The 13,462-nt window shown below is 46.8% G+C and overlaps 2 protein-coding genes across 3 annotated transcripts in view; both read left to right on the top strand.

The window, feature by feature from the left end:
- LOC307208661 (uncharacterized protein) overlaps nucleotides 1-13,462 on the top strand; it is a gene marked incomplete at its 3' end in the record, with an annotated part of 170,424 nt that overhangs the window by 10,286 nt on the left and 146,676 nt on the right. The window contains exons 1-2 of one of the 2 annotated variants that reach the window (XM_079963507.1): nucleotides 1,927-2,015; nucleotides 6,508-6,679. In XM_079963507.1, the coding sequence (XP_079819633.1) occupies nucleotides 6,605-6,679 (75 nt within the window). In that variant the 5' untranslated portion in view covers nucleotides 1,927-2,015; nucleotides 6,508-6,604. Of the gene's footprint in view, nucleotides 1-1,926; nucleotides 2,016-6,507; nucleotides 6,680-13,462 lie in introns of those variants that run through there. The other variant, XM_079963508.1, reaches the window with a different exon arrangement.
- LOC307208866 (uncharacterized protein) lies at nucleotides 9,414-10,892 on the top strand. Its single transcript, XM_079963877.1, has one exon. It carries the CDS (start codon nucleotides 9,554-9,556, stop codon nucleotides 10,634-10,636), a length of 1,083 nt encoding a protein of 360 aa, XP_079820003.1. The 5' UTR covers nucleotides 9,414-9,553; the 3' UTR covers nucleotides 10,637-10,892.

The raw sequence follows: 13,462 nt of genomic DNA, 5'->3' as shown, positions 1-13,462 counted from the left end.
TCTGGAACTTTGGGTGTGTCGCAGAACCCCCCCCCCCCCCAATCATTCAGTTTGTACAAACTCAACACACACAGTTACAGATAGGTAGCCGTGTTGGTCTGCCATAGTCAAAACAAAAAAAATTCCTTCCAGTAGCACCTTAAAGACCAACTAAGTTAGTTCTTGGTATGAGCTTTCGTGTGCATGCATCTGGTATCTGAAGAAGTGTGCATGCACACGAAAGCTCATACCAAGAACTAACTTAGTTGGTCTTTAAGGTGCTACTGGAAGGAATTTTTTTTGTTTCAACACACACACACACTCACACTCACACACTACATACGCTACACTTGTTATAAATTCATAGAAAATCAACCATAAATCGGATCTGCACCGTTCCACTTTTATTTTACTCCATGAAGGAAGGACTACAAAAAGGGGAAGGTTTGATACAGAGCAGCCATAATCCCTTGAGCATACCAGCATGTACACAGGAGTCCTGCCCAGTTGCTATGCCAACCCTGACGGTCCTAGACAGAAGACCATCAAGGTCACAAAGAACTTGCATATAGGAGTGGATTCAGCACGGACTGAAACAAAGGACACTGATCAGCTCTTCCCTCTGGGTGCAGGAAACTGCAAACTCCCCTTTGTCACCTGGAAAGTACTCATAGGGAGGGGGAAAGGGGGAACCAGCGAGGTGACAGGACACTCAGATTACCACCACAACTCCTCCCTTTTTGTGATGTATCAATTATGTAGTTGTGATGTCGTTTTAGGGGTGTAGTTTGGGGAATTAGCAACTAATAAAAGTTGGGGTCTTGTTTTGTTCTGGACTTCCATCTTGCTTCATCTTGTTGTGGGTGGGAGTCCTGTCGCGACAGTTTCCAATAAAGGCCAAGCCTACAGGCTGCTGTTTTGCTTCAAATTGTCCTGGTTGGGGTCTTTGTTTTTTGTCCAAGGGAGCCCTTGGATTCCTCCGTTAACAGGAGAAATGTTCTCTCAGTGAGGGTCTATGCTTTGCCCTTGGCGAGAAGGTCCCATAATACAGTGGTACCTCGGGTTAAGAACTTAATTCGTTCTAGAGGTCTGTTCTTAACCTGAAACTGTTCTTAAACTGAGGTACCACTTTAGCTAATGGGGCCTCCTGCTGCCGCCGCCGCCGCGCAATTTCTGTTCTCATCCTGAAGCAAAGTTCTTAACCCAAGGTACTATTTCTGGGTTAGTGGAGTCTGTAACCTGAAGCGTATGTAACCTGAAGCGTATGTAACCTGAGGTACCACTGTAACTGAGATGTGCATTTTGTTTTGTTCTGCCTTTGTTGTGTTCTCAAGTGTCAAAGTTAGCTCTCCTCTGGTCCCTTCCGCATATCACAGCAACCACCCCTCAAAATGCACCCTGGGCTTTCATTGAATGACCATGAGCAATATCCCAGGCAGCTAGGGGGTGACCCTCCCTGGAGGGAAATGCCCCATTTTGCCCATCTTTGGGGGTTTGGCTTTGGTCCTGCGGTCAAGGGTCCTGTTCGCTGCCGGGAATCCATGAATTTCTCCCTAAATAAATGGGAATATGGAACACGGGTAGGCAAACTAAGGCCCTGGGGCCGGATTCGGCCCAATCGCCTTCTCAATCCGGCCCGCGGACGGTCCGGGAATCAGCGTCTTTTTACATGAGTAGAATGTGTGGTCTTATTTAAAATGCATCTCTGGGTTATTTGTGGGGCATAGGAATTCGTTCATTCCCCCCCCCCAAAAAAAATATAGTCCGGCCCCCCACAAGGTCTGAGGGACAGTGGACCAGACCCCTGCTGAAAAAGTTTTCCTACCCCTGATATAGAGCTTGCCAGCAGGGAAGGGCATTTCTTTTTGAAAGGGGGGGGCGGGTCTCCTGCCCCTCCCCCCCCTCTGGGTCAATGAGCTCCGCTTCCTAGAGAGGCAGGAAGGGGGGTTTTATGGGGGGGGGGAGGCAATTTGGAGATGAGGGGTCTCCATCCTCATTCGCGGAAGAGAAGCGGACTTGGAGAAGAGAAGAAAGAGGTGCCGCATGTTGGGGGGTTATTTGGGGTGGGGGGTGGGAGAAGGATTTGCATTTCCTCCCCATGAATCTACAAACAGGGCAGGAGGGAGGGGGAAAGGTGGGGCGGGGATGAAATCAAGGAAGGGCTCCCCCCTTTCCCTCTGGGAATCAGGAGAGGCAATCGGCTGCAAATGGGGCAATTTGGAGGGGAGAGGGTCTCCATCCTCATTCGGGGGGGGGGTTATTTGGGGGTGGGGGGTGGGAGAAGGATTTGCTTTCCCTCTCCCTGAATCTACAAACAGGGCACCTGGGGACTTCCGGGTCGGCGCCATCGCCGAATGGCGGACTCCCTCCGAGCTCCGGAGGGAGTTGGCTGGGTAGGGGTCGGGTCCTGCCGTGCCGGCGACGCGGGGACCCTCAAAAACCATGGGCGGAGATGCCCATGGACTTGGTGACTCGGCGGGCACCGTTTGCGCCCCCCCGACCCGCGAAGGAGCCTTTTTAAAGGCTGCGGAGCGGGTGACGGGGGGGTGTGGTGCTGTGAGTCCAATGCTTCCCCTGCCCAGCGAAGCCGCATGCCATTCGGCGGAGAGCAACGACTTCTTCTTTGAAAATTTCGGATTTGGACTAAAAGGAACAACCCGTGAGTAAATTGATTGGACTTAAAAGGGAAATTTGATTTTTGAATTTGGAGCGAGCGGGGGGAGTGCAAAAAGGAAGTCTGCCCCCCCCCCGTTGTAGATGGCTCAACGCAAGGATTTGACAACTAAGATCGAGAGATGAACTTGTTTACCTGAAAAAAAATTTAACTTCACGAAGGGAAATTACAATAATTGTGCTGGAGGAGAAGACTGATTTGTGGGAACTAAAGTGCAACCCCCCCCCCCCCCGGGAACCGGGAACGATCCGCTATGAGAGACTGGTGAAGAGACACAGAAACTTTGACAGCTGTCAAAGTAGCTGTCAAAGCAGGAAAATAAAAGAGAACTTTGTTACGATGGCTTTGCTGGTTAGATTTGTTACAATTTGGACATAAATTATTGGAAATAAAGGCAACAAGTTATTTGACTTTTGGGTCTGATTTTGAAAGAAATTAAGTTACCATATTCCCTCTAGAGGGAGGCTGGGACATTGCAACAGTAGCAGCAAGTGGAAAAATACTATGAATATGAGCAGGATCTGTTATCTCTTGGGAAAGCTGCAAAAACGAAGCATTATTTTGTCTACAGAGGTTTCTATACTAAAGGAGACAATGGATTTATCTATTGAAGAAAGGAAGGGACTTGACGCAAGTTATGTTCCTGAATAACAAAAGCCTCTGTGGAGAACAAGAAGTTTCTGAATTAGAAGGTTTCTGCAGCAGAACAGGAAAAAGCAACCTGAGGAATAAGAGCTGGACCAAATTTGAAGCCGGACTATTTGGAACATCCAGACTTTAAAAGGACCAAGAAACAGAATTTAAGTTAGACTCTTAAACATAGAGGTCTGGATGGAAGAACAATGACTTTTTCTGAGAGTTTTTTCGAGATTGGACTTTCTGAAATTAAAAGCTATCAAAAGACGGCAAAGTGGAGTTGAGATATAGACGTGGATACACCAGGCTGGCAGTAGACAATGGATGAACTTTGGGGATTGGAACCGGGGAATGGGGGGGGGGGGAGAGATTTGGAATCCAAAGGCTGTAAAATTATATATTATTTCTTTCTTTTCTTTTTTCATGTCTGTTGTTTGAAAATAGGGGAATTCGTGGAAGGGAAATGGGGTCGATCTTAGGGAATTATATAAAATATAAGGAGAAATGGTTCATTAAGATAAATAAGATAAATTAATTTGGAATAAATGGGTTATTTAAAATTACAAATAAGGTTTTAAAATTTGGGGTAAGAATCTGTGGAATCAATTTAAGGGAAATGGAATACAAGAGGGGGAGGGGGGGAAGTCCGGGAAAGATGCCACTGAAACCAAGTGTAAATCATATCTGTTTTTTCTTTCTTTCTTGCTATCTTTCCTTTTTATTCTGGAAATTTTTTAATAAATATTATTTTAAAAAAAAATACAAACAGGACACCTGGGAAAGGAGGCGGGAGGATTGCGGGGGTGGGGTGCGCGCAAAGAAAACAAGGAGGGACTCTGCCCTTTCTCTGTGGGAATCGGGGGGGGGGGGGCCCTCCCCCAGGAGGGTTTGCATTGCAAGATCTTTTTTGAAGCGCAGAGATCAAGCCAGGCTCCCATGTTGCGGGGAGGGGGGTGAAGACACTTGAGACGAACCACAAAAGGGTGCCCCCCCCCCAGCAACTTAACTACAAAGGGATTTGCAGCACCACCCTGTGCATGTTGACTCAGCAGTCCGTCCTCCTCCGTTCAAAGGGGGGGGGGGCAGCCCCATTCCGCCTAGTGATGCTCCTCTGCTTAACACCCTCCATCTCCCTTCTCACTGCTGCCCGCTCCTGCCCCCCCCGGCTCTGCCTCCTCCGTCAGGGAGCCGGTCTGTAACGTAGGGGAAGGGTGAGCTCTTCCAGGACCCTGATCTCCTCCCCCCCCCCAAATCTGCTGCTGAAGCCCCTGCCTCAGTGGGGCGGAGATTGGGAGGGCAAGCAGGGGAGAGGAAGTGGAAGCAGCTGGAGAACAGAGTCACCTCTGGATTGGGGGAGATTTCAAATTGGGGGGGGGGTGAGAAGTGGACAGTGTCAAGGGAAATCGGCCTCCGCAGCTTCCTTAGTAAGAAAGAGGCTGATGTGAGAAGGAAGCAAAAGGAAACAAGGATTTGTTTATCGGGAAGGGGAAGGGGGAGGGGAAGGGGAAGGGCCCCCCCCCAGCTCCCCTTTCAGAAATCCTAGTCTGGCCGGGTGAGGTTGCTTTGGCACAAAGGAAAGAGCTTGGTTGTGTTTCCCATGTTGGGGGTGCATTGGGGGGGGGTCTGCTGTGCTGCTTTTGTGCCCCAAAACTGGAGGGATGAGGCGCATTTTCCATTTCCTGAAGCATGAAAAAGCACCATGTCGGTTTCCCTCCTGCTTGGCAAGGGAAATGGGCCCATGGATGACAGGATTTGAAACTTATCAAGGTCTCAGAGGAATTAAAGAAATGCCCCCTCCCCAGCTGGACTTGGGGGAAAGAGGAGGGGCAATGAGTTTTTGATGCTCTTTCTTTCCAAAAAGAGGCTTCTCCAGATATCCTCTTGGGACTTTGTCAGAAAGGAGAATCAAAGCCCCCAGGGGTGGGAGATCTGGCCTGTCTTGCAGGATTGGCCCAGCGCAGAGGTGCTGAGGGACTTTCTCTGCCGGTTCTGGCAGCCTCACTCCTGCCTGGCCTCGTCCCCATCCAGGTTGCCAGGAGGGTCTTATAATACTGTAGGTGTTCTAAAGCCCACCACCTGGGCAATGCTCACACAAAAACCCTGCAAGGTGGGCCAGGATTACAGCCAGTTTAGTGTTTGGGACAGGGGTGGAGACGCTTATCCAGCCTGAGGGCCACATTTGCTCCTGAGCAGCCTTCCAGGGGCCACTTTCCATTGATGGGCGGGACAGAGGACAGAGTTCGTGGGGCTTTGGGGCTGACTCTGAGCTTTGTCCAGGAGCTGCCTGCCTTCCAGGGGTTTTTTTCCAGCCCCACCAAAAAAACCCAGGAGGCAGCTGGGAAGCGATGGAAAGAAGGTGTGACGCTGGGGAAATTCCTGAGGGCCAGAGAGAGAGAGAGGGGGGACTTGAAGGCCAATTTAGCCCCAGGGTCTGAGGTCCCCCACCCTGCAGTTCAGGTGCTGGGCTTCCACCAGGGAGACCCTGTCTTCCATCCCCATTCTCAGGAGGGATGCCCTGTGCCCAGTTTGGACCCCCTGATTATTTCTCCTCCTGTCCTTTCTCCCAGTGTAGGGAAGATAAAAGGGGACACACACACACACACACACGTTCCTAAGAGGAAGGACTAGGGGGCCAGAAGCCACTGAACTTCCTATTTCTGTCCCCTAAACTACAATCCATGTTAGCGCATAGAGTGCTCTAAATATTTCCATCTGCTCCCCTTGGATGGAGCTTCTGCACCCTGGTGCCCTCCAGGTGTTGGTTTTCCTCTGACTGCAAATTCTGCCCATAATTTAGGAGTTTCCCTTATTTTCTTTATTCTAAATATATCAAAGGGTCAGAAACTGGTTTCCTGGGTGGCTGTTCGGAGGAAAGGAAAAGCGAGGTCTGCAGAGGTACTGGCCGTAATGCTTTTTGCGAAGCTTCATTCAGAGTTTGGGATTTGAAGCTGAATGTCCCCTAAAGACTGAGGCAGCTTATAGTATTATAAAGTTCCTGTAGAAAGGATAACATCCTTCCAGTTCTCTGGAAGTATTATTTTATGAGTATTGATTGAGTATTATTTTATGAGTATTGATATTTGTAATTTGTAACAGGTATGCTATCTGTGTAAATGTATCCCACCCTAATTAAATCCATCTTTCTGTGAACCGTCCTGGGACCTCCGGGTATAGGGTGGTATATAAATTCAATTACTTTTTCATTGCTCTCCTAAAAGAGCTGCTCCCTGCATTGAAGTGCATCGTGGCAACCGGTGAGAGGGTCCCAGAAGTGGCCCAGTTTATTCCTCCTCCGTCCTTTCCACTGGCAACGCAATGGCCTCCGAGACCCCCTCTGAATGGTCTCTTCTTAAAGGTGGAGTGGAAAGAGGAGCCATGCAGCTTCCTCAGGTAGGGAAAGAGCAATGGGAGGAGGGAGGAGGGAAGAGGCACAGATGGGACAACCCAGCCTCCCTCTGTGTTGATTGGGGTTGATGGGGATCTAAGAGCAGCTCTGTTTTCTTCCTCTTCTTCCAGGCCCTCTTGGCCTTTGAGGAGGTGGCTGTGTTTTTCACGGAGGAGGAGTGGGCTCTGCTGGATCCCGGCCAAAGAGCTCTGCACAAGGAAGTCATGGAGGAGAATTATGAGATGGTGGCCTCTCTAGGTAAGGGCAGATTTTTATTCCTCTTGGCTGTTAGACGTTGAAGGTGTGAATCTGCTGTTTGAGCCATTTATTCATGCCGTGTCTACAAATTTGGCGAAGCCTCGTAGCCGAATAAGATTGTCATCCATGAACACGGTCTTAATGGTGTGTCCGTAAGTGACTGTAGAGTCCAGTTCTGGATCCACACATCCTTCCACAGTGGGGACATAGGTCTCCGGGCAGGAGTTAATCACAGTGAGGGTTTGCCAAACGTACTTTCCTCTTAGCTTGTTTCTCCCTTTCATCCAGTGTGGGGTAGTGGTTAAGAGCGGTAGACTCATAATCTGGTGAACCGGGTTCGCGTCTCTGCTCCTCCACATGCAGCTGCTGGGTGACCTTGGGCTAGTCACACTTCTCTGAAGTCTCTCAGCCTCACTCACCTCACAGAGTGTTTGTAGTGGGGAAGGAAGGGAAAGGAGAATGTTAGGTGCTTTGATACTCCTTAGGGTAGTGATAAAGCGGGATATCAAATCCAAACTCTTCTTCTTCTTCCTGAGTTTGTGCTTCTCCAAAGTCTATGATGCCTTGGTAAAGGCTATTCTGCAATTGGATGATGATGATGATGATGATAATTTATTTCCCGCCCATCTGCCCGTGTTTCCCCAGCCACTCTGGGCAGCGCCCAACAAAATATTAAAAATAGAAGCAAACATTAAAAACTTTCCTAAACAGGGCTGCCTTCAGATGTCAAAAGTACAGTGTTGCTATAAAGTACAATCTTCAACATCAACTTCGTTGGACTGCTCATGTTGTTCAGATGCCTGATTATTGTCTTCCAAAGAAACCACTCTATTGGAAATGGAAATGGAAATGGAAATGGATATACTGGTGGACAACAAAAGAGGTTTAAAGACGCCCTCAAGGCAAATCTTAAAAATGCAGTATAAGCACAGAAAATTGGGAAACACTGGCCTGCGAGTGCTCAATCACTGCAAAATGTGAGGTTACAGGGAACCAGGCAGAGGGCCTTCTCAGTAGTGGCGCCCGCCCGGTTGAACACCCACCCATCAGATGTCAAGGAAATAAACAACTATCTGACTTTGAGAAGTCATCTGAAGGCAGCCCTGTTTAGGGAAGTTTTTAATGTTTAATGCTATGTTTTTTTATTTGGTTGGAAGCCACCCAGAGTGGCTGGGGAAACCCAGCCAGATGGGTGGAGTATAAATATTATTATTATTATTATTATTATTATTATTATTATTATTATTATTATACACATCAAGGGAGGAAGGAGAAAGCTGAATACAGAGGAGTAGCATTTTCACAGGAAGGGGAAGATGGAGAAAGGGTGTCCCTACAGATGTTTGCTACACTACAACTCCCATCATCCGTGGTCATTGGCCATCTTTGCTTGGGTTGATGGTACTTTGGAGTCCAACCACGTCTGGAGGGCCATAGATGCCTCACGTCAGCAGAGAAAGTTTCTCTTGGTGCTCAGTGTTACATGCAAGTTGAAGGTAGGACTGGATACCAAGGGTTCTTGAGATTATTTCCTTTCCTTTCTTTTTTAAGTTCTCTTGTTCTCTTCTTGAATACCTAACAATATTTTCTTATCCCCCACTTTAAACCAGGTGAGTCCAACCACGTCTGGAGGGCCATAGATGCCTCACGTCAGCAGAGAAGGTTTCTCTAGGTGCTCAGTGTTACATGCGAGTTGAAGGTAGGACTGGATACCAAGGGTTCTTGAGATTATTTCCTTTCCTTTCTTTTTTAAGTTCTCTTGTTCTCTTCTTGAATACCTAACAATATTTTCTTATCCCCCACTTTAAACCAGGTGAGTCCAACCACGTCTGGAGGGCCATAGATGCCTCACGTCAGCAGAGAAGGTTTCTCTAGGTGCTCAGTGTTACATGCGAGTTGAAGGTAGGACTGGATACCAAGGGTTCTTGAGATTATTTCCTTTCCTTTCTTTTTTAAGTTCTCTTGTTCTCTTCTTGAATACCTAACAATATTTTCTTATCCCCCACTTTAAACCAGGTGACGGAGAAGGCAATCAGAATACTGTAAAGTACTTCAGTGTGAGTGAACGCATTAGCACACATCTACAAACTAACAAAGGGGAGAAATCCACTAGCTGCATGGAGTGCGGAAAGAGCTTCAGTCAGTGTTCACGCCTTACTATACATCAATGTATTCACACAGCGGGAAAACCATATAAATGTATAGAGTGCGGAAAAAGCTTTAGTGAAAATGGAAGTTTTACTGTACATCAACGAACTCACACGGGTAAGAAACCATTTAAATGTTTGGAGTGTGGAAACGGTTTCATTTTAAGTGGAGCTCTTACAAAACATCAACAAATTCACACAGGGGAGAAACCATTTAAATGTATGGAATGTGGGAAAGGTTTCATTGAGAGTGGAGTTCTCAAAAAACATCAACGAATTCACACAGGGGAGAAACCATTTAAATGCATGGAGTGCGGAAGGAGCTTCAGTGAAAATGGAACTCTAACAAAACATCAACGGATTCACACAGGGGAGAAACCATTTGGATGTATGGATTGTGGAAAGAGGTTCAGGGATAGGGGAAATCTTACTGTACATCAATGAATTCACACCGGAGAGAAACCATACAGATGTATGGGGTGCGGAAAGAGGTTCAGACTTTGTTCACACCTTACTATACATCGGAGAACTCACACAGGGGAGGAACCATATAAATGTATGGAGTGTGGAAAGAGCTTCAGTGAAAATAGAAGTCTTACCTTACATCAACGAACTCACACGGGTGAGAAACCATTTAAATGTATGGAGTGTGGGAAGTGTTTCAGGCAGTGTTCATACCTTACTATACATCGAAGAACTCACACAGGGGAGAAACCATATAAATGTTTAGAGTGTGGAAAGAGTTTCATGCGTAGTTGGCAACTCATTGTGCACAATCAAAGTCACACTGGGGAGAAACCATTTAACTGTAAGGATTGTGGGAAGGGTTTCAGTGAAGGTAGAAAACTTACAATACATCAACGAACTCACACAGGGGAGAAACCATATAAATGTTTGGAGTGCGGAAAGAGCTTCATTTGTAGTGGGAAACTCACTCTACACCAACAAAGTCACACAGGGGAGAAACCATTTAAATGTATTTGTGGGAAAGGTTTCATTGTGAGTGGAGCTCTTAGAAGACATCAACGAACTCACACAGGAGAGAAACCATTTAAATGTCTGGAGTGTGGAAAGAGCTTCAGTGAAGCTTCAAAACTGACCATACATCTACGAGGTCACACAGGGGAGAAACCCTTTAAATGTATAGAGTGTGGACAGAGTTTCAGTCACAATGGAACACTTACTAGACATCAAAGAACTCACACAGGTGAGAAACCATATAAGTGTATGTTTTGTGGAAAGTGCTTCAGACAGTGTTCAGACCTTACTCTACATCAACGAACTCATACAGGGGAGAAACCCTTTAAATGTAAGGATTGTGGGAAGGGTTTCAGTGAAGGTAGAAAACTTACAATACATAAACGAACTCACACAGGGGAGAAACCATTTAGATGTTTGGAGTGTGGAAAGAGCTTCAGTCAGAGTGCAAGCCTTACTAGACATCAACGAACTCACACAGGGGAGAAACCATATAAATGTATGGAGTGTGGGAAGAGCTTCAGTGAAGGTGGAAAACTTACAAGACATCAAAAATCTCACAGAGAAGCGATTGCTTAAATGAAAGAAGTGTGGAAAGTGCTCAATTAACACCTATACACTGTCACAGGGGGAACCAACTTAGTTTTATGGAATGTGCCACTGTTCATGCATGGGACAATGGCAGCCAGAATATTAGTGGCAAGGAATTGAAAAAATGAAACAGCACCCACTAAAACAGAATGGCAGGCGCTTATGATGGAATACCTCCAGTTGGCTAAGATGACGGGGAGAGTAAGAGGGCTTTCAAATCAGAAAGTATATAAAGAATGAAGTATATTCAAACACTATATAAAAACTTATTGTTCAAATAAAAATCTAGCAGAACTAAATTGATTCCTGTGCAATGCGTAAATGTTTACCTACTGTAGTGTATGAAGACAAATCAAGATAATAGACGATGGTGCCTTAAAGTGTAAATAACAACATTAATACAATGAGAAGAATTGGAAGTCTTTTTATTCAAAATTTAATATCTGGTTGTATAACAGTGCAAACCTTCTTTTCTTTTCCTTTGTTCACCCTCACCCTTTTTCTTACTTCTATGTATGTATATATATATTTGTATTTTAATTCAATAAAGCTGGATAGTTGTGCTTAAAAAAAAGAAAAGAACCAAAGTACTAAGCGGCAACAACTGAGAAAGAACTGAAGTGAAATAACTGGAAATAAGCTGAGCATTTACCATTCAGTCCAAAAACCTGTGACATCTACCTGAAGTGAAGTAACCGAACATAAGCAACTGAAGTTTATAAGAAGCTGTGCTTGATTAGAAGTCCATAACACCAGTTAGTAAAGGTAAAGGTACCCCTGCCCGTACGGGCCAGTCTTGACAGACTCTGGGGTTGTGCGCCCATCTCACTTAAGAGGCCAGGGGCCAGCGCTGTCCGGAGACACTTCCGGGTCACGTGGCCAGCGTGACATCGCTGCTCTGGCCAGAGCCAGAGCCAGAGCCGCACACGGAAACGCCGTTTACCTTCCCGCTGGTAAGCGGTCCCTATTTATCTACTTGCACCCGGAGGTGCTTTCGAACTGCTAGGTTGGCAGGCGCTGGGACCGAGCAGCGGGAGCGCACCCCGCCGCAGGGATTCGAACCGCCGACCTTTCGATCGGCAAGCCCTAGGCGCTGAGGCTTTAACCCACAGCGCCACCTGCGTCCCTTATAACACCAGTTAGATTTAGTATAAATATTATTAGGTGAACGGTTACCTGAAATAACATCATAACCTGAAGTAACCTGTTTTACCCACTTTGTGTCATAAACTTCCTTTGTTGTTTGTTTGAGCAAATGCTAACTGATACTCCAAATCATTAAGTTTTCCCTCACACAAGTCCCCCACTAGATAATCTGGGGTAATTTGTAGAAATTTGTGTAACTGGTATACTATGAGGTGGTCGCACTCTATTTAAGTGAGGGCCGGCCCCACAACGCCAGGGTGAAAAGTGCCGTTGCGGCATCGCATGGAGCACAACACTGGTGTTTAGGAAGCAGGATTGGCTCTGGAATCCTAGAAAAGTGGAGTTGAAAGGGACTCCAAGGGTCATCTAGTCCAGTGTTCCCCAACCTTGGGCCTCCAGCTGTTTTTGGACTACAATTCCCATCATCCTTGACCACTGGTTTTGCTAGCGAGGGATGATGGGAGTTGTAGTCCAAAAACAGCTGGAGGCCCAAGGTTGGGGAACACTGATCTAGTCCATCTCCCTGTTATAAATTCATTGTTTTACCTTTCCTTCTCATTCAGGCTACATTAACAGCAAAGTGGATCAAATCCCTGGTGGCAGCTGGAATAAAGGAGGTGCCGTGGGGAACAACCAACATGGGGAGGGAAGGTGGCACAGGGGAATGTGGGCATTGCCAGTGGTTTCAGGAGAGTCATTTCCCTGTGAAGAGAGGGATTTGTGTGCCCAAGTAATTGGCCCATCTTTCAGAAATCTGTAGAAAGAGCAGGTGTACAGGAGGCTGAAAACAGAGTTAATCTGGAGCTGCTTCTCCCTCTGCCGGCATTGAGCATTTGCCCATGACATGATGAAGCAACAGCAGGTGCTGCAAGATGCCCACAGTTGGACTTCACCCCCACAGGCCCAGCTCCTGCCAACCTAACAGTTCTAAAGCACACCAGTGCAAGTAGATAAACAGGTAGTGCTGTGGCGAGAAGGTACACGGCGTTTCCGTGCGCTCTGGCTTCTGCCACATGACCCGGATAGCTGTCTGTGGACAAACGCCGACTCCCTCGGCCTGAAAGCAACCCCATAGTTGCCTTTGTCTGGACTTAACTGTCCAGGGATCAATGGTGTAGTGGTTAAGAGCGGTAGACTCGTAATCTGGGGAACCAGGTTCGCATCTCCGCTCCACATGCAGCTGCTGGGTGACCTTGGGCTAGTCACACTTCTCTGAAGTCTCTCAGCCCCACTCACCTCACAGAGTGTTTGTTGTGGGGGAGGAAGGGAAAGGAGAATGTTAGCCGCTTTGAGACTCCTTCGGGTAGTGATAAAGCAGGATATCAAATCCAAAACTCTTCTTTATCTTTTACATATGCAAATGTTTCAACGGATTTTACACATGCAACTCTCCCAGGCAAATTTTGTTGCACTGTGAGTCGCTTTGGAATGCCTGACGATAAATGAATTGGAAAAGAATTCATAATTCAGCCCCCTACCCCTGCAACCATTTGCACCATTAATTAGATGCGGTCATTAATTGGCCCATCCCCTGCCCCACTGTACCTGGAAGCCCACTTCCGCTTCCTGTGTCTGCATGCAGTCAGAGGCCCAAGATGGGATGAGGAGCGATTTTTGAGAAAGATTTGGCTGCAGAAGCAGACAGTATCATATGGTTTAATTCAGCAT

This window comes from Podarcis cretensis (assembly GCF_951804945.1).
Source record: "Podarcis cretensis genome assembly, chromosome: 2".
NCBI lineage: Eukaryota > Metazoa > Chordata > Lepidosauria > Squamata > Lacertidae > Podarcis > Podarcis cretensis.
Note: the sequence above shows the minus strand (reverse complement) of the source record. Positions and strands in the feature narration are given on the sequence as shown.